Source organism: Cladosporium halotolerans, assembly GCF_011745625.1.
Source record: "Cladosporium halotolerans strain TM138-S3 chromosome Unknown Sca23, whole genome shotgun sequence".
Taxonomy (NCBI): Eukaryota; Fungi; Ascomycota; class Dothideomycetes; order Cladosporiales; family Cladosporiaceae; genus Cladosporium; species Cladosporium halotolerans.
The window spans coordinates 103,292-129,369 of record NW_027191474.1 but is presented as its reverse complement, the minus strand read 5'-3'; the positions used below and the strand labels follow the sequence as shown (position 1 = coordinate 129,369).

General features: G+C 55.9%; 9 protein-coding genes across 9 annotated transcripts; 6 read left to right on the top strand and 3 right to left on the bottom strand.

The window, feature by feature from the left end:
- Window positions 1–156: 156 nt before the first annotated feature.
- WHR41_06583 (uncharacterized protein) lies at window positions 157–2,961 on the top strand (the record flags this gene model as incomplete). The annotated part of the gene is made up of 1 exon (XM_069375188.1): window positions 157–2,961. One exon carries the CDS (start codon window positions 157–159, stop codon window positions 2,959–2,961), a length of 2,805 nt encoding a protein of 934 aa, XP_069227968.1.
- A 929-nt stretch (window positions 2,962–3,890) lies between these two features.
- WHR41_06582 (uncharacterized protein) lies at window positions 3,891–5,029 on the top strand. The gene is made up of 2 exons (XM_069375187.1): window positions 3,891–4,130; window positions 4,188–5,029. Exons 1-2 carry the CDS (start codon window positions 4,024–4,026, stop codon window positions 4,873–4,875), a joined length of 795 nt encoding a protein of 264 aa, XP_069227969.1. The 5' UTR covers window positions 3,891–4,023; the 3' UTR covers window positions 4,876–5,029.
- A 607-nt stretch (window positions 5,030–5,636) lies between these two features.
- Window positions 5,637–6,644, bottom strand: WHR41_06581 (uncharacterized protein; the record flags this gene model as incomplete). The annotated part of the gene is made up of 1 exon (XM_069375186.1): window positions 5,637–6,644. One exon carries the CDS (start codon window positions 6,642–6,644, stop codon window positions 5,637–5,639), a length of 1,008 nt encoding a protein of 335 aa, XP_069227966.1.
- A 708-nt stretch (window positions 6,645–7,352) lies between these two features.
- PNO1 (Pre-rRNA-processing protein PNO1) lies at window positions 7,353–8,126 on the bottom strand (the record flags this gene model as incomplete). The annotated part of the gene is made up of 1 exon (XM_069375185.1): window positions 7,353–8,126. The coding sequence occupies one exon, from the start codon at window positions 8,124–8,126 to the stop codon at window positions 7,353–7,355; it is 774 nt and encodes a 257-aa protein (XP_069227967.1).
- Window positions 8,127–9,435: 1,309 nt separating this feature from the next.
- Window positions 9,436–10,704, top strand: WHR41_06579 (uncharacterized protein; the record flags this gene model as incomplete). Its single annotated transcript, XM_069375184.1, has 1 exon — window positions 9,436–10,704. The coding sequence occupies one exon, from the start codon at window positions 9,436–9,438 to the stop codon at window positions 10,702–10,704; it is 1,269 nt and encodes a 422-aa protein (XP_069227888.1).
- A 1,968-nt stretch (window positions 10,705–12,672) lies between these two features.
- On the top strand, window positions 12,673–15,597 carry WHR41_06578 (uncharacterized protein). The gene is made up of 8 exons (XM_069375183.1): window positions 12,673–12,838; window positions 12,897–12,916; window positions 13,000–13,687; window positions 13,738–14,051; window positions 14,104–14,451; window positions 14,538–15,155; window positions 15,203–15,470; window positions 15,528–15,597. The coding sequence occupies exons 1-6, from the start codon at window positions 12,737–12,739 to the stop codon at window positions 15,127–15,129; spliced, it is 2,064 nt and encodes a 687-aa protein (XP_069227887.1). The 5' UTR covers window positions 12,673–12,736; the 3' UTR covers window positions 15,130–15,155; window positions 15,203–15,470; window positions 15,528–15,597.
- Window positions 15,598–17,377: 1,780 nt separating this feature from the next.
- WHR41_06577 (uncharacterized protein) lies at window positions 17,378–19,497 on the top strand (the record flags this gene model as incomplete). Its single annotated transcript, XM_069375182.1, has 5 exons — window positions 17,378–17,732; window positions 17,785–18,070; window positions 18,131–18,214; window positions 18,274–18,529; window positions 18,586–19,497. 5 exons carry the CDS (start codon window positions 17,378–17,380, stop codon window positions 19,495–19,497), a joined length of 1,893 nt encoding a protein of 630 aa, XP_069227882.1.
- Window positions 19,498–21,337: 1,840 nt separating this feature from the next.
- WHR41_06576 (uncharacterized protein) lies at window positions 21,338–21,708 on the top strand (the record flags this gene model as incomplete). Its single annotated transcript, XM_069375181.1, has 2 exons — window positions 21,338–21,530; window positions 21,593–21,708. 2 exons carry the CDS (start codon window positions 21,338–21,340, stop codon window positions 21,706–21,708), a joined length of 309 nt encoding a protein of 102 aa, XP_069227898.1.
- Window positions 21,709–23,310: 1,602 nt separating this feature from the next.
- Window positions 23,311–24,077, bottom strand: capA (Cold shock protein CapA). The gene is made up of 2 exons (XM_069375180.1): window positions 23,567–24,077; window positions 23,311–23,499 (listed from the first exon to the last, which is right to left on the bottom strand). The coding sequence occupies exons 1-2, from the start codon at window positions 23,687–23,689 to the stop codon at window positions 23,401–23,403; spliced, it is 222 nt and encodes a 73-aa protein (XP_069227889.1). The 5' UTR covers window positions 23,690–24,077; the 3' UTR covers window positions 23,311–23,400.
- Window positions 24,078–26,078: the final 2,001 nt, after the last annotated feature.

Here is a 26,078-nt window from a genome sequence, read left to right as displayed (position 1 = left end):
CGAGCCATTCCTCCACGCGCTGTGGCTTGCGAAGCCCGGCCCGTCGCTCACCCAGCGCCAGCGGCCATGCCCATGCCCAATTACCCAGATCCGCGAGACACTGCCCTGCCGTTGTCGCAGCCTCCGCCGCCGCCGCCGCCTCTCCCACACCACAACATGCCCTCGTCCCGTGACGATGACACCCCACGCCGGCGACGCAAGGACTACGACCGCGACCGCGACCGCGACCACGACCGCGACCGTGACAGCAACCTCTCCCGCGACAAACACCGCTCCTCGCACAAATCCCCCTCGTCCACCACCAGCAGCGGCCGCAAGGTGAAGCGCCGCACCGCCAGCAGGGACCGAGACCGCTCCGACCGCTCCGACCGCCACAAGGAGCGGGACCGCGACCACAGGGACAAGAACAGCCGGAGCTCCGATTCCCTCAAGTCCACCACGCCCTCGGAGAAGGGGTCGAGGAAAGTCAAAATGACCGTCCCTGAGATGGATCGCCGGAGCAACCTCCCCTCGGATTCCAGGTCGCGGACCTCCTACCCGAACTTCAGCAAGCAGCACAGCCGGGAGGCCGTCCACAGCAAGGAAGACGTGAACACGACTGCATCCGCCGATCTGGACGCCGACAAGGACAAACGCAGGAGATCAGAGCCGACGAACAGCCGCACACCCCCAAGTCCACCGCTTACCGCAGACGAGCCCGAGGTGAGGCGGTCAGGAAGTGGGGCCAGCATGAGAAAAGCTGCGGACAAGGCGAAGGCGGACGGGCACGGCGGGAGGAGGAGCGCAGAAATTGATCCGAAGGCGAACGGCGTGAAGAATGCTAAGTCGGGTGCGAGTCTGCGGAAAGAGGCTCGGTTCACAGAGAGCGAGGTCTCCAGCATGCCGGGCGCATTCCCTGACGAGGCCGAGCGCAAATCCACGCCCACGAGCAGTTACCGCCGGACAGCGTCTACGGGCTCGCAGCCCGCGTCGACCGTCACGCAGAACACCGAGGCGACTGAGGATTCTGACGCCACGTCGATTGCCCCAGATCGGAAGGCCAGGAGGACACCGAATATCGTGCCCGTCAACAGCAATTCCCCGCCTTCTGCCTCTGACTCGCAACCGAAGACGCCTACCAATGTTGATCCTCACTACCCGTCTACCACGAAGACGCCCATCATTGATGTGGGTGGCGGTTACGGGTCGGTGCAGTCTATGGAATCTGGAAGAACGCCCACCGGATACGCTGGCATGCCTCCACCCCCGCCACCTCCTCCAATGGCCGCACCAACTCAGGCTCCCAGGGTGGACTATCTATTGAAGAACGGAGGTCTGCCTTACATGATCTCCAAGAAGCTGGTGTCGAGCGATGCGAATAAACCAGTGCAGTATGCAATGTACCAATCACCGGCAATGTACCAGGCGGCGCCGCTGGAAGAGTATCAGAAGGTGTTTTCGCCTCTTTACAAGCGCCTGGATGACTTCCTCCACGTTCTACGCCGGAATGGTTCGGTCGCAGTCGCCACAGGATACCGCTCGGTCGCTCGACGCTTGCTGGACAAGCTGTCACAGATCTTCGCCCGTGACATCTCCGGCGTGCGCTGCGACTGCGTGACTTGCAGCACCGTGCCGCAGCCGTACTTGTCCGACGAGGAAGACTCTGGCGTGAGCTGGGGCGAGATCTTGGAGTTTGTCTCCGGCCGCCGTGAGCTTCCACCGTGGCCTCCTTTCGCCATACAGCCCGACGAGGGTGGGCTCGGCATCCTCGGCGCCACAGAGGCTCCCATGCAGAAGATCGACATCGACGTACCCGACGAATACCGCGACCACTACAAGCGGCAGAACCAGAAGACGAAATTGGCTGTGCAAAGCTGGCTTTCGCAGCAGCCAGAGCTGCCCACCGGCCCGCCCGAAGAGGCTGACGAAGATACCCTTATGTTTGCTATGATGACGAAACTCGACACGCGACAGCGCAACCTGTTCATCGCCCTGATGCACGGACAAAACAGCATATCGGACTCTCGCGCACCCACCCCAGCCGAGAGACCCACCACCCCCTCGACAGCCCTGAAGAGAGCTCGTCGCGCCTTGCAGAGACTCTACCGGCTCGAGCGCCCGCCCCGAGACTGCGAATGCGCCATGTACCTCCTCCACAACCAGGAACTCCACGGCATGCTGGCGACCCTCGCCGAAGTCAACGAGCAGGAGTGGGAAATCCTCATCTCCGGCCGCTTCGACGGCTTCCTCTGGTCCGGCGCCGAAAACTCCCCCTTTCCCCCCTCCGCCTCCCAATACGCCCCTTCCTCCCGCGGGCCCTCCCGCAACCAGTCCTCCACCCCGCTCTCCCGCAACACAACCCCCTTCAGCGGCCTCAGCGGCCTCGCCCCCTCGCGCGGCACAACCCCCTTCTCCCCGCTCCGCAACGTCATGTCCCCCGACAGCGCCTCGCCGCGGCCCCCCACCCAGTCCTCTTCCGCTGCCGGCTTCGCCTCCCCCGCCCCCGTCCAGCTCGACGAAGACACCGAGATCGCCGTCCTCGCCGAGCTCGAGCGCAACCTGTACACCGACATGGAGCGCCTGGAGGACGCCTTCGAGCTCCTGCACGGCCGCGCCGAGCTCGTGCGCCAGCTCGTCCGCGAGCGCTCCGCCGGCTTGTCCATGCAGGCGCAGATGCGCCGCGGTTTCAGCTCCGACCCGGGCGTGCGGCTCGGCACGCCCGCCAGCGGGTTCACGGATTTCGAGGATGAGTACGACGACGACGGCTTGGCGGATATGGCGTCTCTGGCGCCGGACGATTCCGCGAGTCAGATTAGTTTTAATCGGCGCGTGAGGAAGAGGAGGGAGAGGAGGACGCCGGCGCCGGTTGTGGAGGAGGATGAGGGGGAGGATGGTGGTGGCGGGGGTGGGGGGAGGAGGGGAGTGGGTGCGGGTGCTGGGGGTGGGAGTGGGAGTGGGAGGAGGAGTGCGGCGAGGAGGTGAGGTTGATATTGTTGTGGGGGGAGTGGCGGTGGAGATGAAGATGGAGATGGAAGGGGAATGGAATGGAATGAAATGAGACCGAATGGAAACGGAACGAGAAAACAAAAACGCAGGGAACACCTCACCTTTTCTCTTGTTATGATCATGATTACGAACGAAGATGGAGAGAAGAGTCAGAACAGCAACAACAACAACTGCTACTACGACAAATGACATCACATACATACCGCCCGCGGTGGTGTACGACGGATCGACCCATGGATGGTCGGGGGAAGCGACGGGAATGAATGGAAATGGCGTTTTTTCTTTCTTCAGCATAGCGGCGTATAGACAGCGAGTTTTGCGAGTTGTGGCTTGCAAGGCAGGGCAAATGCGAAAGGACGACGGAGATGCCTAGTCGAATTATGGTGTTGGCGGCTGGTTAGCTTTGACTCTGACAGACACACACTCTGTACCGTATCAATTCTTGCTGTGCTTTGCTCTTGCTATCAGTCTCGTTTTGCGCCTTGAGAGGGAGGTGAGGTTTGGTTCTGCCATCACTGTTCGCGAAAATGCTCGTGTTGTTCGAGTGTTTGCGGCGTGGCGTTGTGTTTTGATGTGAGTTTTGGAGTGTTCGAGGATCGACGGGGGATGGTGGAGGGGCGTCAATCGAGGTTGGGATGTGTTTCTGCGAGGGTCATGCAATAGACTGTGGACATACCAGGTCATTTCGGACTTGAGTCAGAATTATAGCTTCGGTATTAGTGAATAGTGAGAAGGAAACGTTAAAGACACGCTCAAGGAGACGCATATCGCGGTCGTTGATGAAGCTGAATATATGGCTGCCTGAGGCCAAACACGAAGCTGGTCCGTGCTGCAACAGCTCGCGTCGTCACTCGATGGCCGCCTCGCAGCGCAGGTGTAGCTCTGTCTGGCCCGGCCGTCTAATCACCACCACCAACACCAACCACATCTCAACCTCACACTCCCATCGCACGAGCTTACGACCGATCTCGACAACTCTTCCACGTCTACACCACCATCGCCAGCACCAGCACCTTAAAATCCGCTCCACAGGCCAAGATGGCCGCCATGATGCAGTCCGCCATGCCCACCTCAGAACCCGGATACTCTTTCTCTCAAGCACCTCAATCAGTAGCAGGCGGCCCTAGACAACATGGCTTCTACCCGTACGTCTAAGCGCGATGCAGTTCTTCCAAGCACCACCTCACTAACCCTCACTCCAGCTACACAGACAACGGTGGCACCACTCTCGGCATCACAGGATCCGACTTCGCCGTCCTGGCAGGCGACACCCGCAGCACCAGCGGCTACAACATCAACTCTCGCTACGCGCCCAAACTCTTCAAGATCGGCGGCACCGGCAGCGCCAACGAGGGCGCGCGCATCGTGCTGTCTGTCGTCGGCTTCGCGGCCGACGGCAACGCGCTCAAGGAGCGCCTCGACACCGTCGTCAAGATGTACAAGTTCCAGCACAACAAGGAGATGAGCGTGCACGCCTGCGCCCAGCGCCTCAGCCACATCCTCTACAACAAGCGCTTCTTCCCCTACTACGTCCACGCCATCCTCGGCGGGCTGGACGAGAACGGCGTCGGCGCCCTGTACTCCTACGACCCCGTCGGCTCCTACGAGCGCGAGACCTGCCGCTCCGCCGGCGCCGCTAGCTCCCTCATCACCCCGTTCCTCGACAACCAGGTCAACCTCAAGAACCAGTACGATCCCACGTCCGGCTCGGGTTTGGAGAAGGTCACCAAGGCCCCGCAGCCGCTTTCGAGGCAGACGGTCGAGGAGCTCGTGACGGATTCTTTCACGAGTGCGGCTGAGCGTCAGATCGAGGTTGGTGATGGGCTGCAGATGTTCATCATTACGAAGGACGGGATTGAGGAGAAGTACATGGAGTTGAAGAAGGATTAGATGGGGAAGGCGAGAGGCTGTATGATATGGATGTGGTTTCCGATGGAGAGCTTGCTATGGGTGTGACATCACTCCACCTGCCGATGTGGGCATGAGGATATACAGGCGCATGGAAATACCAGAAGAGCAATGATATATTGAACTTGAGCCTTGATTCTCCGGAGTCTTCCATTTCTTCCTGGTGTATATTGCAGAACGCGAGGCGATGACCCGTTCATCAGACTCCCTAAGTATTGTTCACCAGCACTGACGTTCTTATCACCAGCCTCGTCGGTTGGGAAGATGCTAAGCACGGAGTTGCCCATTGCTGATTTGGCCGCCGGGACTGACCCATGGCACGAACTCTTCCGAGACTTCGGGTAATCCAGTGTGCGCTCGAATCTCGCTCAATCTGTTTGGAAGCGCAGGAGATAATTCTTTCCCGGCTTGCACTTGCTTCCATCGACATTCACTGACCAAAGGTTCCGATCCTTTGCTACACTGTGGGTACTGGGATCTAGCGCTCTGATTGAATCATGAGTGAACAAACTGAACTCGCCAGAAAAATGAACATCACGACGGAGCAGTTTGCTTTGAGAAGCTTCTGTATTCACACTCTGGTCCCATGAATATCATGTCTATCACACCGCACAGCCACACCATTTTTGAGGCTCACTAGTGCTTTCACTATGTCAGTAGACCACTCAGGTACCGTCTAGTCTAATCAACAAACCCCCATCAACTCTCAGTCTCTCACTCCTCTCTCACTCACCCCTCACCCATCAAATCCCAAACGCCTCACAAACCCTCCCCACCTCCTCCCCCGTCCCGCACACCAACCCACCCCTTTCATCACAATCCCCAACCTCGGTCGCAAGCACCTCCCTCCCCGTCGCCGGATCCACCGCCCTGCCCCCCGCACACTCCACTATCAACGCCAGCGGCGCCAACTCATACAGCCGCCTCAACTTGGCCTTACTCGCCTCCGTCACAGGCGACACGTACACGCCGTGGCCCTTCACGAGCGCGTGCACGACGTCCGGCACCAGCCCGCCGCTGTACCGCAGCGTGTATTTCTCCGAAATGTACGCGGAGACGAGAGCCGAGTAGCGCGCGTCTTCGGCCGCGGCGCGCAGGTTCGCGGGCGCGAAGTACCGCGTTTTGAACGGTGGAGGCGCGAAGCGGACTGAGGGGCGGACGATCTCGACGCTGTTGGATGAGAGGCCGAGCTCGAAGCAGGCGGAGCTGCTGCCGTCGGGCAGGCGCCAGGCGACGATGGCGGTGGTTCGTGGGCCGTAGATGCCGAGGATGGAGGCGATTTGGGATTTGGAGGGGAGCTGGTGGAGGGCGGAGGAGCCGGTCCAGATCCCGATTATGCTGCCTACGGTCCAGTTGGGGGCGATGATGGAGCTGCCGTCGAGGGGGTCGAAGGCGACGGTGTATTGCTCGTTGGTGGCGGGGGCGGTGGCGGAGGGGGAGGAGGTGGAGACTTCTTTGGGATCCTCTTCGCTGCTGGCTGTTACGACGGCGGGACAGGCGGCGAGGGCGTCGCGGATGGCGTTCTCGGCTTGTACGTCGACGTTGAGCTGGTCGTCGCCGAAGGCATTGGCGGTCCCGGCTTGGGAGATGGTTTGCGAGGTGCGTAGGGTCGAGGCGACGGCCTGGATGCTTTGCAGGAGGGAGGGGATGACGGAGTTGCTGAGAGAGGGGTGGGATGAGGTTGGTAGGAGGTCCTTAATGGTCGTGTAGATTTCCTCAAGGGAAGGTTGGGGTTGGGGTTGGGAGGTCATTGTTGGTCTGGCGGTTCAAGTCCTTCTTTTGTATATTGTCTCTTTTCCGAGTCAAGGTTGAATTGTCGATAAATCAGGTCTCAAAATTAGTCCAGAGCAAGTTTTTCTTTTTGTTCAGCAATCTACCAACACAAGCAAAAACGCTTGGGTGATGTGTTGCAGAAGTCAGAGAAGTGGGGCAGATCGACATCATTTCAGCGGCGTTGGGTCGGTCGATTCTCTACGTGAAAGCGATTGGGAGCCATCTTGTTTCACACGAAGCACGATTTGAGAAAAGCGATGCAGGCTGAAATGACCGGGTAAAGCAAAGGTGGCTCGCAAGGTCAAAGAGCCGTGAATGTGCTGTGGCGTTTTTGGTGAAGTCGACATCTTGGGGTTACTAGGGTTATGTCCCAACCCTAGTAACCCCTAATCGATGCATGAGCAAACAACCACTGTATCCTAGGTATCTGACAGCATTTGTAGCACTCCGCAACACTTTAAACTCTGACCACTGGAATGGTAACATGAAATCTGTCCGTAGACGCTTTGCCTCATATCAAATCTCTAAATAGCTCTCATGCAATTTTCGAACCCACGCCAAACGCCTCGCTAAAATGTGATCATGCCTTCATCTGCTTTTTCCTTGTCCTCCATCCCAATAAGCATCAGTGCTATGCCACAGAATCCCTAGCATAGCCAGTTTTTTCGTCATAAGCCGTCGCGCATCTACATGCGCTCCTTCATCCTGCCGGCAACAGTCCTGAGGTTGCCATAAACCTTTCCAGGCGGGCTACCAAGGATCAAACTCACGACCGCCTCTCTTGCAATGTGGATGTTCTTGAAGCCACCAAGAATGTGCACCTTCTGATCCGCCAGCACGATTCTCGTCCTGCTCGCGTTCTCTATCGCGAACTTCGTCTTGCCGTCCTTGCCCGCAATACGGCCAACCGCTCTGCTCATGTGCTCGCCGTTCAGCGTCTTCACGTCCTTCACCTCGAATGTCTCGATGTACAGGTCGTCCAGACGCAGCAGGGCGATGGCGTCGTCGACGTCGAAGCCCAGCGTAAACGCCGTGACGAAGTCGACGCCCTTCTGCAGCGCACCGGTGTCGACCGTCTGCGCGCCGGTGCGCAGCTCCACGGCTTTCTTGGCGATGTTCATGCGCAGTTGCAGGCCCAGGTGCTCGACGAGCGGCGGGTAAATCTTGGGCCAGGCGGTCTTGAGAGGGGTCATGCGGTGCGGTGGGATGCGGACCTTGCGCTCTTCCTTGCGTGCGGCGGTGGGGGAGGCGACTTCGGGGGCGAAGACGGGGCGGCTCTCGCTGTCGACTTGCATTTCGGAGGCCTCGGGCTCTTGGTTGGCGGATTCCTGGAAGGGCTGCGGTTGGGTGCTCGTGTGAATGAGGACGTCGTCGTCGACGGCGGATTGCGGTGCGTCGTGGATCGTCTCTTCCACGGCCAGGTCTTCAGGCGCTCTCTGCAGAGCGGTCGGGGCAGGCATGTTGGTGGGGTTGTTCGATGTGGCGGTGGGTGATGTTATATGCTTTGAAGGCTTTGCTTCGTCTTCGTATTTCGTAGGAGTGCAAAAAGCCCGTTAAGGGGTAGGAGGAGTTTGTCGATGTGGTATTTGCAGTACAACTTCGCAGACGGGGTCAGACAGCACAAGGTGTAGTAGACTAGCGCCTCCAAAATCTTCGTCCAAGCGCGGATCACATGAAAAAATCCCTGGGCGGCTGGCGGATGGCCCGTGCGTCAGAAGCAGCAGCGCCGTCATGGACGGTCGGAAAGTTGGAAAGCTTCATGTCTGGCTGGGCCTGCTTGCTTTTGTCTGGTTGGAGACGACATCAGCACAATCCAACAACACCATCGCCGTCCGTACCATCGTTGACGACCCAACACGTCCATATCCACACAGTCTGGACTGACCCACCGTCCACCATGAGAACACAATGAGCCGCCATGTCGCGACGATAGGCCGCCAGCAGCTTGCCGCCCTCTCTGCGTTCACCCCTCCGATTGCCCGAGGCCTTGCCCCATCTCGTTATGGGATTAATACTGGTGCATCGTTATTATCACCTTGGAGTAATAGCTCGAAACGCGCCATCTGGAATGCCGCAATTCTGCCCCGAAATGCTTCCACCACTACCGCGATAGCGCGATGCTTGAGCGCTGCGACGACACCTTCACACCGTTCAAGCGCGTCATTGCGTCGTCCTACAGGATCGCAAAAGGAACTGCGATTCTCCGATCAACCGCTTCAAATAGCTAGATTTGCCCAGATACGGTGGAAAAGCGATCAGACATCGCAAGAGAACAAGAGCGCGTCGCAATCAGAACAGAAAGACGCCCATGCTTCGCAAGCAAGCAACGCGGCCAAGGACACTACAACACCAGGCGCTGCTGCAGGAAGCAAGCACCATCTTCTAGATCGCCTGCCTCATCTCCATCGCCCAACGAAGGAAGAATTGCTTGCAGCTGCGACCGGTTTCTGGCACCGGCTGTCGATCCGCTTCAAATGGTTCTCCATCAGATCCGTGCGACCGTACAGGGTAGATGAGATCTTCGCATTTCTCAGCTGGATCTTCTGGGGGCACGTCCTTTGGATCGTAGTCGGTACCACGACTTTCGTTTCCTTGCTCCTCCTCACGCTGAACACCGTGTTCGCGCAGGAGACGCTAGCCGGATGGATCGGTGAATACTTTACGCGATCCTCGGGTCTCAGAGTCGTCTTTGAGTCTGCTATTGTGCCGACATGGCGTGACGGCGTGATCACTTTCAGGAATGTGTTCGTCTCCAGACGACCAGGAAAGATGCGCATCCGCGACAGAGCCGTCAGCAAAGGCTCGTCTACCGCAGCCGCAGCAGCGGCAGCTGCGGCAAGTCATTCTCCGAAGGATGAAGCCGATTCGGAAGAGGACACCAACTATACGCAATTCGATGTTACCATCGACACAGTCAACGTGACGCTGTCCTTCACTAAATGGTTCAATGGCAAGGGCCTGCTTCACGATGTTGAAGTGAAAGGCGTGCGCGGCGTCGTGGATCGCACTTTCGTCCATTGGTCTGACGTCCCTGTGGATCCGAAGAGTTACCGCCACCAACACAACATTGGCGACTTTGAAATCGACAGCTTCAAGATGTCGGACGTTCTTCTGACCCTCTACCAACCGAACAACTTCCGACCCTTTACTATTAGCATCTTCAGTTGTGAGCTTCCCAGACTGAGGAAGCAATGGCTGTTCTACGATTTCCTCTCCGCGAATACAATGAGCGGCTCCTTCGACAACTCTCTCTTCACCATACACCCAGTACAAGCGCACGGCCACACTGGTGTTGCAAACAGCAACGTGGCCTCCATCGGTGACTCCAGCCAATGGAAGAAGCAGAGCCGTCTTCGCCTCGACGGATTGAGGATCGATCACCTCAACCGCGGAGTCGAAGGTCCATTCAGCTGGATTCACGAAGGCAACGTCGACATCGTTGCCGACATCACGATCCCGCGCGATGATGACGAGGGCCTGGTAAAGGTCGTCAACGACCTCTACAACCACATGGAGGCCACCGTGGCCAACGTTCAAACCCCGTTCCACAAAGACCGCGGCATGAACTACAACCACAACGTGATCGATAACAACGACCACGAGCCCTCAACAAACTCCTACCGCGAGCATAAGCCTGCCCCCTCGCCCCCCAGCCAAACCCCCAGCGACTCCCGCTTCATCATCTTCGACCTCCGCGTCCACCTCAACGACGTCCGCGCCTCCGTCCCCCTCTTCACGAAAGACCTCTCCTACGTCAACAACGCCCTCGTCCGCCCCATCGTCGCCTACATCAACTCCAAGCGCGCCTTCATACCCGTCCACTGTCGCGTCGTCAAGGAGCAGGCCGAGTTCGACGGCTCATGGACCATTTTCGACTCGGGGCTCATGGACGATCTAAGCAGGGAGACGTACGAGGCTTTCTCCAGGGATATTACAGATGCGGACAGGACTTCCAAGCGTATGCGGAAGGTGGGGCTGTGGACGCTGCAGGTTGCGGCGCAGGCGCTTTTTATTGGCTTGGTGGGGCAGGTGGCGTGATTTACTGGGAGGACTGCGTTCTCTGACTTCTGTGGCCGAACAGTTGAGGCCGAGCAGAGTCTTGAAGAGATCTGGGATAGGGCGTGGGCGCCACTTGGTGCTTTGATTTTCTTGGACTGTACTATACGCATAGCGCTGGCGTTTCAGGAGACTGGTTTTGGGCTTGTAAGATTTTCAATGGGTTGGGGTTGAGCAGAAGGACGCCAGCTACTCATGGGTCTGCTGGAGAAGCGTCCCAGGTTTTTCGCTCCCCTCTATTTCGGCTTGGATTTGGGGATCGCCGCTCAATCGGCAGAGGTTGTAAGGTAATGAATGGCTTTTACGATAAATGGAGAACTTTTTTGAACTTCACTTCATCACGTGCTTGTGTCTCTCCGCGTTCTCGACCCCCTACTTCCAACTCGATCGCCGACGGTAGCTGCTCATAGTACCGCCGTCCCCAACAAGATCTCCTACCCACCCTCATTCTCCTAAAACCTTCAATCACCATCTCTCCCGCCTACTCGCCCGCCTCCTCCTCACCAGCGGCGTGCGCTTCTTCCTCTCCACTTTCACTCCCGGCCGCCGCTGCTGCTCCGCTTCCACTTCGAAAAGCATCCAGGACCGCTCTTCGAGCAACGTCTGGTGATGGCGGACAGGGGCGTGGGCGTGGGTGTTATGGGGCGGGGGCCGGCGTTTTGTTGGTGGGACTGGGAGGACGAGGGTTTGGCGGGGGAACTGGTGTTGGTGTTAGTGGTTTTGGTGTGGCTTGCTGGGTGGGAGGAGAAGAGGGGCTTACGCGGTGCTGGTCAGGGCTGTTGCGATTCCCGGGATGAGGAGGGGTGGGGAGGAGGCGAGGGCGGGGCATTGCGGTGAGGTTTCGTCTGTGATGCGCTTTGAGGTTGTTAGTCTTGTTGATTAAAAGGTGTGTGGGTCTGGTGAGTACGTACGAGGTCGTCGATGTGGCGGATGTCGAGGCGGCTTGCTGCTTCGAGGAATGCGACCGAGTGGGTTTGATAAGTGGTGATGGTAATGGCGTGAGGTGCGAGAGACATGTTGACGTTGGCGAAGAGGACGAGGTTGTTGACGATGGCGCGAGGATGAGCTTGTTGACGTTGGTGAGGAGGATGGGAGCGTGGAGCGACGGGGATGGGTGAATGAGATTCGCTGTCGGTTTGTCGATGATGGATACTTGATGGTTGCGGAGGGAGAGATGTATACTTTCGCGCGCTCGACGGCTAGAGGTGGCAAAAGGCGGCCGTATATCGAAGGGGGCGAGGCCGTCGAGTTCCTTTACTGCACACCTGCTTCGCTCAAGCTTCAGGCTCAACTTTGACAAGCGACTCAGTGCCTCAATGCCTATGAAATGATTGATGCTCGTTTCTTTCCGCATAAAAGAGGAGTACAGTATCCACGTTATTGGTTCAATTTCACACTCGTCATTCCTGATGTCTAGCAATGTTCTCCAAACTCTTCACGACTTGCAAAAGCATATCAGCACTTGCCTCGGACTTCGTTGCACAAGAACCCAAGTTTGTGCCTGCTGTTGCATCTGCATGTGCATCATTTGTTGCATCATGTTCTGCATCTGCTGAAATTGCTGCCAATCGATCTTCGGCTGCATGTTTTCTCCAGAGGAAGCGTTAGGACATGGTTGTCTATTCCAGCAGGTGAACGTACCTTGGATTATGAGTTTGCTGCATTTATCATCACCCTGCATCACCGGCAGCCGAATAGCTGCTATCTTGCACTTGGCAACCTGAACTGTTGGATCTAGGATTCAGGATCCAGGATCTAATCCTGTAGCCTAAGGCCGAAACTTGCTAGCGCGTATCAGAGCAAAGCCGAATCTCTAATTCATAGTCCAGGATGGTCTCCGAAAGATGCGGCGCTAGGGAATTTCCCCGCAGCGAATCCCTGCCTCGCGGCTAGCAAGTGCTCAGTAAGGCGTAACCACATCTTCCCAAAAGCTGAATCGATTGTTTCCTCTTTCACATCCATAACTTCTGGAATAAGAACGACCCAAATCTCTTTCTCTAGCGTTTCCATACCAATGCATCAACGTAGCCGAAACATCTCCAGTAGCTCAAGTATTGTCAAGAAGCGCGCTCAAGTCGTAGCGGCATGCGAAGCGTGTCGCAGACGCAAACAAAAGGTCTTGCCCTTTCTAACGGCCACAACTTGCATACACACTGAGACTAACGTATTCATAGTGCTCTGCACAACGTCCGAAGTACGTCCATTAGAGTTGTTCTCCTGCTCTTCGCGAGATCATAGAAGCGAGCCATGTGACTAACACTGGAAACCCCGATACAGATGCCAAGCTTGTGAAATACGAGACACCCCATGCATCTACAACACTGCGCCATCTGAGACTCATGTCGCGGCAACAAAGCGCAAGCACGACGTGCTTGAGCAGAGAATCGAAGCTTTTGAGGGGCTTCACAAAATGATAAGGTCTTTGCCTGAAGAACAAGCTCTACAAATATTTCGCCACATAAGAACTACAGAAAATGCCGAATGCCTGCTAAGGCGCGTCGAAGGCGGCGAGTTACAGCTTCAACTCGCGCTCAAGCCAGAGAGTCGCTATCGGTACGACTTTCCGGTCACGAAATCGATGCCAAAGTTCCTTGATCAACCTGGGAATCCTTACATGCACTCGACAATGTACGAGAAAAACTTTGACACTCAAGCTGGTAACAACAATACAGTGATTCTCGGTGCAGATATAGATTCAAGTCCGCAGCAGCAATTCGCGCCATACCTCACACCATACCATGGTGCCAAGTTAGTGGACTCGAACATTGACTCTGTTCAAGCAACGAGGTGGACCTCAGTAACGGCGGACAATGCTATGGTGCAACACCTACTGGAATTGTATTTCGTCAACGAGCACACATCAGTGCCAGTTCTCCACAAGGACTTGTTCCTGGGAGATATGGCTGCTGGTAGGCAGGAGTTCTGTTCCTCCATTCTGGTAAATGCCATTTTGGCGTCAGCTTGCGTATGATGTTCTTTCAACAAGTACCAGTAGCTTGACTGACCTGCTGATAGCACGGCTCCAGCCGTCTGAATAACCGAGCCGACTTCTGGGACCCGTCCAACATGTCGTATCGTTTCTTAGCTGAGAGCAAGAGATTGCTTGAATTGGATGGTGACAGTAGCAAGTTGACTACGATACAGGCGCTTTTGGTATTAGGTTCCGAAACTGGCAGGTCCGGCTTGGATAAGCTTGGTTGGCTGTATATTGTACGTGCAGCGAACATGGCAAAGCAGATGTCTTTGATGTCTCCCTCTCAAGACGATCTGAAAGACAACCTGGAGAAAGTCAAGTTCATCACAGCCTGGAGTACGTTCACGTGGACGTGGTAAGTCTCCGGATCTCTTTCCGCAGATATCCGGCGACTAACTTCATGATAGCATGTGGTCTTGGGTACTTTTCAAGCAACCGTTGTTCAAGGAGCCACCATCGCAGCCTCTGCCTTCCCACGAACTTGCAGGAGCGTACTTTGGAGAGGTTTGGCTAAAGTATCCACAAAGTGATAAGCTGTGGCTATTGCACCACGGGAGCCTCTTCAAAGCTTGGGCAGAGCTATACCTTATAGCAAATGCCATCAACTGCCACAAGTGGTTCGAAGCGCCTTGTAGTCAGAAACTCAGCAAGAATGTCTGTGAACGCTTTCAGGCTAAGCTTACTAACTGGTTTCGAAATCTACCGTGGCCGTTGCAAGCGAAGAATATTTGTTTCCCAGCTCAGATACAGATCCAGTAAGTGTTTTTGGCCTTGCGAGATTTGCTCAATATTTATTTTGGGTGATGGTTGTTCAACAACGTTCAATACTAAGAAGTTTTAGCATGTGGTATCATCACATCGTTCTGAGCTTACACGAGCCACTTTCCGCGACAGAGGTCCAGAGAGAAGTATTTCTCCCCAAGAACGAGAATGAGTGTGGACAAAAGCCTTCATTTATCGCCACTCGTGCACGGCACTGCCTCGAGACACTAGTACGTCTCTATTATCTTCGGCATGGTTTCGAGACAGTCGACTGTTTCATCGTGCAATTCTTGAATCTTGTTGGGTTCAAAGTCTTGGATTGGTTGAAGTCGAATTCAGCAGAAGCAAGTCAAACGGAAATGCTGTCCACACTGGCTCTTTGCGCCAGGGGTTTGCGTCAGCAAGGAGAGCACTTCTACCTTGTTGAACTTGTTTACCACTTACTGCTCAACAACATTGATTCTGAACATATCCGATTCTTGGATGTTTTGGACGACACGGCGCCTGACACAAGCCGTAAGAGGCTCTTCGCAGCTCATACGCAGTCCGATTATCCTGTCAAAGTCGCAGATATCGCTGCAGACCCGGCAGAGTGGAGGGTGGACCAGCTCCTAGCAGATGTGGAAAATGTGAAGCTCGATGGTTCTCACGAGCACCCAGAGTGTAGCTAAATGAGATGTAGGGCAGTAAAGCAACGGTAATTGTCAATTCGAGTATAACGTTTTAGTAGTTAATACTTACCAGGTAACCTGCATCCCCGCATTGCGAAATTCCCGACTGAGCGAAGCCGAAAGTGACCGTCCGCGCAGATACATTCTACGGCGGTAATCATTGTCCGCTGCACGCCAGCGCCCCGATAGTTCCTGAGGTCATCTTGACCGACCAAGACCTTTAGGGAGCCCAGAGCGCTGAGCGTGATGCCTGTCTCATCCATGTTGTACACGTTCTCTTTCAAGACCGTGGGCGCCTGCAGCTGTGGACCTATGATCGTAAACCACTCCACTATTTTATGGTATATATTATGCTCATGCCTCTTCCAGTCTATTGCTTTCAATCGCTGACTCGTCAGTTCTAAATGGCGCTTGTAGAATGCTTGTGGCCAGTTCCTTCCTGGCAACGTACGTTCGGCAGGCACGTTTGCAGCATCTCGGTTTTTTTGCTCGCTGGCTCAGTAGCACTGCTGCTAGGCTTCTCGGATGTTTCACTTGCAAAGGGTATCCATTATGGGACATGCGAAGTACATATCCCACTAGGGACTCTTCCTCTGGCGGTGTGAGTAGCTGGCGGCTAGCTGCACTTTGTTTTCGTGTTGACCGGCCGTGGGCGCGGTGCCATTTGGTCGAAGCCGGAAGCTCCGGAGTAGTAGCATCGGTCCCTGCCAAGTCAAAATAGAGGTCATCGTCGCCTTTTGATGTTCTTTCCATACTGTACCCTTTGCTGACCTGAGACTCCGCGCAGCTTCTGCCGCTGTCCCAGAGTTGAGAAGAGAGGAAGGCCCGCGGAGATGGAAGAGCCCCCCTCCACGCTCACCTGGTCCGATCAGCGACTTGGTGAAACATTAGAGGCTACAGTATTCATCTATGTGATAGACAGCTCCTTCATACTGGTGAGAAAGGTGATATGGTCGGATGGAGCCGGAAAGCCAGGAAAGCGCTTCAGGGCGTACCATCTTTTAGCCAGCTGTGGGTGACCATATCGACCATAAAGTAAATGCGATTACGGTAGATGCATGATTCAGCGACGCCATACATTGCGCAATACCCTGATCGCTGATAGGGTACGTGTGAAGTATCCTGCGCGGCTCCAACGGCTGACGGCTTCGCTCAGCGGGGATTATCGCAATGCGGGGATGCAGGTTAAATCCCTAGTATTTTATTAGACGAAACGAGAAGAAGCAGGATCAAAGAATTAGCAATGTGTAAGCAGTTAGGATCCTGGAAACGATTCCAGGAGTAGGCTGTGAAACCCTAGTATCCCGTCCGCTCTGCCATACATAAGCACTGAACCGGGCGACTAGTACTAGAGTGGGTGACCATCTGGGGATTCCGCCTGTTGTATGTTTTTGTCTTTTTGCCCATTCCAGCATCTTTACAATTTTGCAAGCAATTCGCAGAGGGGCAATATCTCTGCGAGGTATGCGAGCCCATTCACGGCAGTTGCTTTTGCGCAGAGGAATTGATCGTCCAGCCAGCTATGGATATCACATTCATCATCGTATACCTACTTCCCCACATCGGCCCTCCACATGGAATTTAGCCTGAGCACTATGGAGTATCCACTCCCAGTCGACAGTCGTCGTAGCTCCAGATGGAGAGAATACGGGGAGGACGTCATGCGGGTAACGGCACGTTCATCCTGGGGGTTTTGTGTGGACGTGATGGACGAAAGAGTCTCCGAGCCATCTTCGTTGATTGCTCGTATGTGCCTGTGCTCGCTGCACCACTCGAAGCCCGGACGCCGATCGTCTGTCGCCGATCAGGAACACGGACAGCTCTCCAGACGGCATCCGCAGGTCACAGCAAGTGGTTTCATGCCGCACGAATGACTATATCCAAAACCGCGAACATCCCCGAGCAGCCAAGCAAACCGACCGACGCGCCACCGGCACTTTGTACAGATGCTTCGACCTAACAAGACACTAAAGCCTCTCGCGGCCCGCAAAGTACAATGCTTATTCCCCACGGCGCGAGCCGACCTGCTCGAACGAGTAGGTCGCCTGTTATTGTGGAGTAGAGTAAGGGCAGAAAGATGAGCCGCGTCGGTTTTGAGCCTCATTTTTGAGCCGCATGTGCTTAGATGCGATGGTATAAGTAGGTTCGGCCGCTTGCGCGGCGACTCGTTAATTTCCTTCTTCAGAGCCTTCTTCACTTCCCGAGGTATCATTATCCCTTTCCATCTTCATTCACAACTCGCTTCGCTATGGTCCGGCACCTAGCAGGGCTCTTCGCCCTCGCCGCTTCGACAGCGGCAGGTCTCGAGCTCAAAGTCTCGCAATCCGGCGGCAACGCTTCCAGCCCTTACCTGTACGGCATCATGTTCGAGGACATCAGCCACTCCGGCGACGGAACCTTGTACGGCCAGCTGCTGCAGAACAACGGCTTCCAGGGCGTCAACGTCAGCATTGATCCGTGGAAGGCGGTCGGGCAGGCGCAGGTGAGGCAGGATAATGCGACGACGATTGGGAAGGCGAACCACCCAACGATTGCCATCAGCGCGCAGGGTGGAGCGAATGGCTCGTTTGGCGTCTCTAACCCGGGTTACAAGGGCATTCGCGGTGAGTATTTTCGCAAGAAGGACCTCTGTCTATGTAGCTGACAGACTTGCAGTCCTGGAGGGAGACTACAACACACAGTTCTGGCTCCAAGGCGCCTACTCGGGCCCCGTAACCGTCTCGCTCGTTAACGCCAACGATCAGAGCGTCCTCGGATCTGCGAAGGTCGATGTCAAGAGTGAAAGCGGCTCTTTCACGCAGTACAACACCTCAATCCCTGTGTCGAAGTCCGCCTCCGACGGCAACAACCTGTGGACCCTTACCTTCGATGCGGCGACTGCGTCTGACGGAACCTTGAACCTCGGGTTCCCGTTGTTGTATGGCGAGACGTTCAAGCAGCGGTGAGTTAGTGACGATAGACGAATCGCCACAGAATCGTTTTGCTGATCCGCGAAATGTAGTCCGAACGGCCTCAATGCGGAGGTGGCTGAGACGGTGAATGCTCTGAACGGCTCTTTCTTGCGCTTCCCGGGAGGCAACAACATGTGAGTTACCTGGAAGTCTGTCCTCTTGAGAATATTGAACTGATGCAAGTTTCTAAAAGTGAGGGCTCTTCCATCGACAACCGATGGAAGTGGAACGAGACCCTGGGACCCGTGCAGGATCGCCCTGGACGCCAAGGCAACTGGGGATACCCGAACACCGATGGACTCGGCCTCATCGAGTACATGGAGTGGTGCATTGACATGGACCTCGCGCCAGTGCTTGATGTCTGGGCTGGTCTTACCATCGGTGGCGGCATGGTCGAGCCCGGGGCTGCGTTGGAGCCTTACGTCCAGGAGACGATGGACGAGCTCGAGGTGAGTCGACCGAAATCCGCAGAAAACACCGCGTACTGACCACTGCCCCCTTGTAGTTCCTACTCGGCGACTCCAGCACGCCAGGCGGACAGTACCGCGCCTCGCTCGGCTACCAAAGCCCCTTCGACATCCCCTTCGTCGAAGTCGGCAACGAAGACTTCCTCAACAACGGCGGCGACTCCTACCCCGCGCGCTTCAAACAATACTACGACGCCATCCACGCCAAATACCCGCAGCTGCAAATCATCGCGACGACGGCCAAGCAGAACGGCCCCGCGGGCGTCATCGACGACCTCCCCGAAGGCGTCCTCCAGGACGTCCACCAGTACCTCCCGCCCGACCAGTTCGTCGGCAACTTCAGCGCCTTCGACCACCAGCCGCGCTCGCAGCCCGTCATCGTCGGCGAGTACGGCAGCACGACCAACAACGACGGCTCGACCACCGACTACCCGACTATGATCGGCGCCGTCAGCGAGGCCGTCTACGCCATCGGCTTCGAGCGCAACAGCGACGTCGTGCGTGCTGCGGCGTTCGCGCCTATGCTCGAGCATTTCGGTCTGCGCGACTGGTCGCCTAACCTGTTTGGCTATGATACGACGAATGGAGTTACGCGCTCGATCAGCTATTTCGTGCAGCAGATGTTTGCGTCGAACCGCGGCGACAAGATCCACGCTGTGGAGGCGGACGCGGGTTTTGGCCCGGTGTATTGGGTTGCGAGCAGCGCTGGTGGAGGCCAGACGTTCTTCGTCAAGATGGCGAACTATGGGGCTTCGGAGCAGAGTGTGAAGGTTCAGCTTGAGGGCAAGACGGCGGCGCAGTTGACTGTCATCAGTGCTGAGGAGATGGAGAGCAATCTTCCGGGGCAGGAGAAGGTTAAGCCTGTTGTGAGTGAAGTTCAGGGTGAGGTTGGTAAGTTTGAGGTCACGCTTCCTGCTTGGAGTGTAGCGGTCCTTGCGGCTGCGAAGTAGATCGTGGGGGTCGGTAGTTCGCAAATATGGTCTGGAATCGTGATTTATCCCTCGAACAATTCATACTGTGGCTAAATGAGGGTCCTGTGATGTACAGATGTGAGTTTTGAGGAGCTCTTTGTCCTCGCTCATCCTTCGGGGTCTTCGCCAATGGTCCCGAGTTGTAGGGTGCCTTCTTCCAGGCCGCAGTATACTAGCATCAAGTCAATGTAGCGCAGAAATCTCGCAGGCTGGTGGCTGAGGTGACCTGTACCAGCCATCGTGGTGCACTTGCGACATATCTGCAAGGAACGGGCATACCAGCAAGTCTTGACGCAAGGAGAGACCTGCGTGAGGATCATTTCGTCCCTCATGGTGTGCAAGAACATATCGGCCCGACAAGCTGTGTTGCTAAAACACGTTGAGCGTACATCTAGCTTATACGTGGAACTGGAAGGCGCTAAAGCCGCTTTCGAGTATTGCAGAACGGCTGTGCGATGGTGTCCGAAAAGGGAACCACGTGTTTGCACGGATTGTTCGAATTTCAGGTGCAGGAAGCATTTTGTGTAGCGTGGAAGGGCCGTGTACAGTGGCGGAACTGCTGTTGTGGGCTCTGGTGAATATCAGGGATGGCATGGCAGGAAGCTCGGTATTGAGTAGGCTGAGGTGTCTCTTCGCATGCTCGAGCAATTTCACCTCGGCATACTCTCCGAGCTGCTGTTGATGTTGGCCTCGAGGATATCAGAGGACAGATCCTTATCGAAGACATGTTTCTCCCCGGTAGCTGGCAGTGATAGCAAGTGGCATTCCAGATACAAAACACCAATGGGCTGCTGGGTGAGGAGACTCCCCACCTCCAAACCCCCCACCGAGATGTTTGTTTACCGCCTCTCCTGTTTCGCAGGGTCCCACTTCACTGGAAGGTAGATTGCATTCCAGATTGGAGAAGCGTTAGGAGCAGCACTCACATGTCGCGGGACGGACATCAAATCCGCGTTGTTGGGGTTGGGAGGTTGTCGTTGAGGCCAGCCATTGCGGTGCTGTTGCTTCCACCCCAGGCGGCTAATGGCTAGTCGAGCCAAGAATACAGCGGGCAGAGCACACCGACGTTGCGGGAAGGTCACGAGTATGCACCGGAGGGCCAGCGGTGAGGACGCATCTAGGGGAGATCGTCCGGCGGCAATTTGCTTGTAGGGAGAGCAACCGCCAAATCGGCCCCGCGGTCGCCCTCCGCGGTGGAGGATCAGCCGCGCATTAGGGACGGGAGGGGCGGGAGGATGGTCGAGTCCGGTGGGGTTGTGTACAGCGATTTCGTTGTGCCAGACACGTCGGAGGCGGGCAATTGTGGTCTCAGACAGGGCGAGCGGTGAGCGACAGCGCCATGTGGAGAGGTGGGGTGAATCCAGGCACTCCCGCAAAACGCCTCCCCAGAATTCGAGGCATCTCAGGCAACGCAAGGCAACAACTCCTTTCCATACTCCTCGATGAACACGGCCATCCTCACACGGATGGCAAAGGAATCTTGCTAAGATGAGCATCAGCCGTAGCATAACGCATTCCGAGTGCCACAATCCCCTCGTTGAGCCTAGTTGATGCAGCCGCGAAATCCACACCTGCGTACACCGAAGTTCTTCAACTGAGACATGCGGGTCAATTAAGGATTGCCATCGCCATAACAGAAAGCACCATGCAATAGCACAGCACCCCGAACGGCGGTGTCGACAAGATATAAATGTTCACTCCTCGACCACCTCCAGTCAATTCTCCTCATCATCCAACAACCTCATCAATCCACCACTTTCGCTTCTACAACAAACCTTTTTACAAACCGACTTCCAGTCAATCCCCCAAAACCAACAAAATGGCCTTCATGAAGACTCTCCTCATCGCCTCCGTGGCTGCTGTTGCCTACGCCCAGGGTGGCTCTGACGGCGCCAAGAAGATCTCCGTCGACAAGAGCTCCGGCGAGGCCAAGTGCGGCAACGGCCAGAAGCTCGCCTGCTGCAACAGCGGCGAGGACCTCATCGGTCTCAACTGCCTGAACGTCCCCGTCCGTACGTATTCCCTCTCGAGCTCCCATCTTCCAAACGAACCTCGAGGCTAACAATCACAACAGTGGCCGTCCCCGTCCAGCAGGCCTGCGGCTCCAACGTCGCCGCGTGCTGCGAGACTGGCGACTCCGAGGGCAACGCCATCAACCTCGAGGCCAACTGCGTCTCCATCCCTCTCTAAGCGCCTTCGCCTTGAGCGCCAGAGAACCCGATCGCCAGCACCTTTTTGGGAACTTTTTACTTCGGCCGATTTGGGGGATGACGACTTTTTGAACGGCCTCTGCCCTCTTAGACACCTTTTGCATTTCGGGCACGTCGCATGGGGAGTTGGAACTATTAGATTCGTTTGGTAGATATTTTACGTGGAATTGATTGAGGACTTTATACCTTACCTTTTGACTTGTTTCGTTCACTTTATCGTTCTGGTGTTTTTGAGGTGAGCTATGATATTCTTCTTGGCTTCGGAACTCGATCACCAAGTTCATTGCTATCGTCTGATTGGACTCGCTTTGCCGATATACCTAGACCTGAAGATTTCGGCGTCTGTCGGCGTCCGCAAGGCGGAAACAACCCCCGAGGCTCTGATGGAGGCCAGGTAGAGTGTATGAACGTTGAAGACCGGCGCGCGCGGTTCATCGAAAGAGATTCTTCTAAATGTCAGTGCGGTGAGCCGCGGCCTCGGCCTGTAGCCTCTGTTGACCGACACGCGCTTGGAACCCCGATGGAGCGCACATTCTCTCGGGAATTGTCCTCCGAACTAATGTTACTGCAGGAGATGGCCTCGAAGGGTAGAACTCTTGGCCAAGGGCGTGATCGGAGAGATGGACGGAGGACGGGCTGTGGCCGCGAGGAAATGAATGAGGTTGCTGGCCGCACCGCAGGCGAGTCGCCCTCGTGAAGTGGACGCTGGAGGTCTACGTGTTGCTTGCGTCGGGCGAGCTCGTTTCACTTGGGCTCCTGCTGCTGCTCTGCTGCTGCTGCTCTTGTGTCGGAGCAACAGCAGGGTCGCCGGGAGCCGCTTTGATCATGTTTTGTTGTAGAAGGTAGTAATAATCGACCGCCGCCGCGCGTGCGCTCGGCCTCAGGCACCTCAAGTGGCCGCACGGATGACATAGCGAGTGCTTTGTCAATTCGCTAGAAGATGGGGGGGTTTCCGAGGGGGTTTCCGCTAATGTACCGCTGCTACCTCCGAGGATCAGTGTAGTTAACGGAGGCGTGACCGGGGAGATGGCCGGATGAATGCGTAGTTGCGACGGCGGACGTGAAGCCGTTTCGAGGGTGCTGATAGGCTGCGGCCTTGGGACATGGAATCAGGTTCTGGTCACCGGCCCAGGAAGAGGAGGGCCGAACGCCTAAGTGAATCGCCGGGCGAAGAGCACATCTTCGAAGTCGTTGAGCTGCGGCATCGAATTGTGCAAACAAAAGGTAAGCATGCGGCCGTAGGGATAAACAGCGAATGCGTAGCTGATTCCGCTGGCGTAAAGTGGTTTCCTCACGCACCGTTGAGCTGCGGCCTCGAATGGTGCAAACAGAAGGTGAGCATGTGGCCGGAGAGATGAAGAGCGAATGCGTAGCTGAATTAACGGGTGAAGAGTGGTTACTCGTGCGCCTTGGTGCTGCGACCTTGAATGCTAGAGTTAGATAATGGGTGTATTCCCACAGGGAGACCGAAGAACAGAGCGAGGCGAACCTAGATTAGCAGCGAGACAGTCCATCACGTCTCAATGGACCAACAACCCCTAACATGACGATCAAAGCAGATAGTGGCACAACATGAGAACAATCGGCAGGAGATCCTCTCATTTCTCTACCTGCCCGACCAACGCCACAACGCCGACCGCTATCAATCTAACCGCCCATTACGTCCACGCGCTTAGGCCTGGCGGACCTGGGAGGCCTGCATGCCCTTCTGGCCCTGCTCGGCAACGAAGGTGACGCTCTCGCCCTCCTTGAGGGACTTGAAGCCGTCCTTCTGTTGAGAGTGAGGGTGGTCAGTGACGGGTTGTTTGATGGGGAGGACGGATCGGATCAATGCTCACCTCGATGGCGCGGAAGTGGACGAAGAGGTCTGCGGAGCCGTTCTCCGGAGTGATGAAGCCATAGCCCTTCTCGTCGTTGAACCACTTGACGGTGCCGTTCTGGCGCTCGGTGGAGGCGTCCATTGCTGCGGTTTGTTTGTTTGTGTGGGGTGATAGGTGAATTCTGGTTGATAGATGGGTGTCGATGGCTGCTGTGATGTTTGATGTCGCTGATGAGGATGTCGAGGGTGAGGAGTGAGGCGAGGCCGAGTGATTTTTTCGTCACGAACGTCGAATTGCGCCGTGTGGGTGGCGGGGTACGCTTGCGAAGAGCTGCAGTCGCGCGCGCGCGCCCTGAACGTTTGACCGGAGCCTCCCGCGATGCGTCGTGTTGTTGTCCTCAAGTCGCTCTGCCCCGCTTTCGGTCCATCACGGTGGCGAGGCGAGCGAATGGGAGGTTGGGTTGGGAGGGGCTTTCGGGTGACATTTTTTTCGCTTGCGGCTCGTCGGTGGGAGTGAGGCGACGCTCGTGAAATGCTGTCCTCGGTTGTGCTCAGATGTAAGTGAACTCCGATCTGCAAAGCAGGTACCTCTATCAGTCTGCGACGACCAGGTCACAAAAACGCCACTGACGCGGATGGCTCGGATGCGTGCATGCAGACACCCTTTCTCCTTCTCGCTCAACCAAAGATGCATAAGAGCGGGGGCCAGAGGATGCGGCCTGTTTTGACAAAATTGGCTATCAGATGGCATATTGCGGAAAGCTCACGACGGATTGTACAGTGGGTGTCACAGTCGATTCACCGCCACTGGAAGACAACAATTCAAGTGTTGGCGCTTGCCTTAAATACCTTTCGCGATCCTACGGAAACGAGAACGGCACCCTCCATGGCCGCTAGCATCCTGTCAGGTCGAGCAGTGAGCGCTTTCACCACGTCAGCATGTCAAACCTCGTCACGGAGACGGCTGACCAACGACTATACCTGATGTGAAACCATTCTGCCCTGACGGAAACCGCCCTCATCAATCCACCTACGGTCCACCAAGCTGAACTCCGCAATACGCGAGATTCAGTCTTCTGTGGGAGTTTGTCCCTCTCCCAACAACTCTTCCGGACCTCGCTCATTAAGGTTCCGCAAACGCGAGACCCCAGGGCTTTCTGAGAGCCACTCTGCCTGCTTTACGCTCCGCTTTGGCCGTGACAAGGCGGGGCAATGCGGAACTCCTGACATTTAGCAATGGTGTAGCGGAACCCCCTCCGTCGATCGAGTCCGTTCTGAAAGCGCTGGAGGAGGCCCACAGCTAGCTGAGCGAACGACCGAGGAGGTTGCGAAAAGCGGCAGTCGCGCCAGGTTCTTATGGCGAGCCCGAGAACTGGTTTACCATTCACAGCAGACAGAACATGTTTCTGGCTGCTTTCCAATTTGATATCGTGTGCTTGAACTGTGTTCGCCCGAAGTGCTATCCCTCGCCCATGGAAAGGGATGCTGAAGTGCACCGTGGGATTTTCGCTACCTTTTTCTCGAAGCTTTGTCGATTTGCGAGAGGACTAGGCGATGGGTTACCGCCGGCGCGACCAAGGTGGGCTTGAGATCGACCGGGCACGTGCCAGTCGAAAGCTTTTGGGAAAACAATGCGATTATAATCTGTACCTGGATACCGACTCTGTGCGAAAGATCGGCGGAAACCTTGTCACGCTTGTGTCCATCGTCTTGTGGGTGAGCTGGACCCTTGTGCGACTTTCTTCATGATGACGAAGGACGCGGGTGAATGTCAGCTTTACTGCGTGGGGAGGCAGCTCTCAGCTCCTCAGACCTTGTGAGACTGCAATCCTGATAAGGCAGAGCGAATCAGAGCATCTTGACAGCATTCCATTAGGGCAGTCTTTAGTGTGGAAATACCTACATCATAGGGGCAGGAGAAATCGGACCTTGCTACGCCTGTGAGAGCGTGACAGCTCTGAGTACATTGGCAATGCTAATCAACTGACCTTTAGCTGATGGGGAAGTTATCTTTTGGGGTTGTCTGTCAGTCGATCATTATCTTTCCCTTCATGCGATCTTAGGACATCTAACCGAGGGGTGTGCGCAAAGAACTGTTCCTGCAGCGCGTTGACGTAGCGACAGGGATGGCCCCCTCCTGTGCGCCCCCCTCCTCCTGGATCGTTGATCTAGTGGAGCGCCGAAGAGGCCAGAACTCGAGTAACTCGGGCACTTGTGGAGAAGTGGACCGGAAGACAAGCCCGAGGGTCTGACTTGTCTCGTGAGTGGTGCAGGGTCATGGTAAGCTTATCCAGATAGTTTGCCTTCGTCTACGTGCGAAGCATTCTTTGAGGAAAACAATGGTGTTGCACAGATTCGGATCAACTCTGGCAATTGCTGACATTCCACACAATGATGATGAATACACCCTGTGCCCGTCCGATTCTCGGGAACGGCCACCGGCATTCGGCCCCTCTGACGACCCTGGAGTTTACTCCAGCCAACGGCGCATCCGAGAAGTTCGCGGCCCGGCACGAAGCTAGCGCTGATGC

Bases quoted from the DNA above. Each gene is read 5' to 3' on its own strand.
- WHR41_06582 (XM_069375187.1), top strand. From the start codon at position 4,024: ATGGCCGCCATGATGCAGTCCGCCATGCCCACCTCAGAACCCGGATAC. The intron at 4,131-4,187 runs GTACGTCTAAGC...CCCTCACTCCAG, and splicing joins AGACAACATGGCTTCTACCC to CTACACAGACAACGGTGGCA.
- WHR41_06578 (XM_069375183.1), top strand. From the start codon at position 12,737: ATGCATCAACGTAGCCGAAACATCTCCAGTAGCTCAAGTATTGTCAAG. The intron at 13,688-13,737 runs GTATGATGTTCT...ACCTGCTGATAG, and splicing joins CCATTTTGGCGTCAGCTTGC to CACGGCTCCAGCCGTCTGAA. The intron at 14,052-14,103 runs GTAAGTCTCCGG...ACTTCATGATAG, and splicing joins AGTACGTTCACGTGGACGTG to CATGTGGTCTTGGGTACTTT.
- capA (XM_069375180.1), bottom strand. From the start codon at position 23,689: ATGGACGCCTCCACCGAGCGCCAGAACGGCACCGTCAAGTGGTTCAAC. The intron at 23,500-23,566 runs GTGAGCATTGAT...CACTCTCAACAG, and splicing joins TCCACTTCCGCGCCATCGAG to AAGGACGGCTTCAAGTCCCT.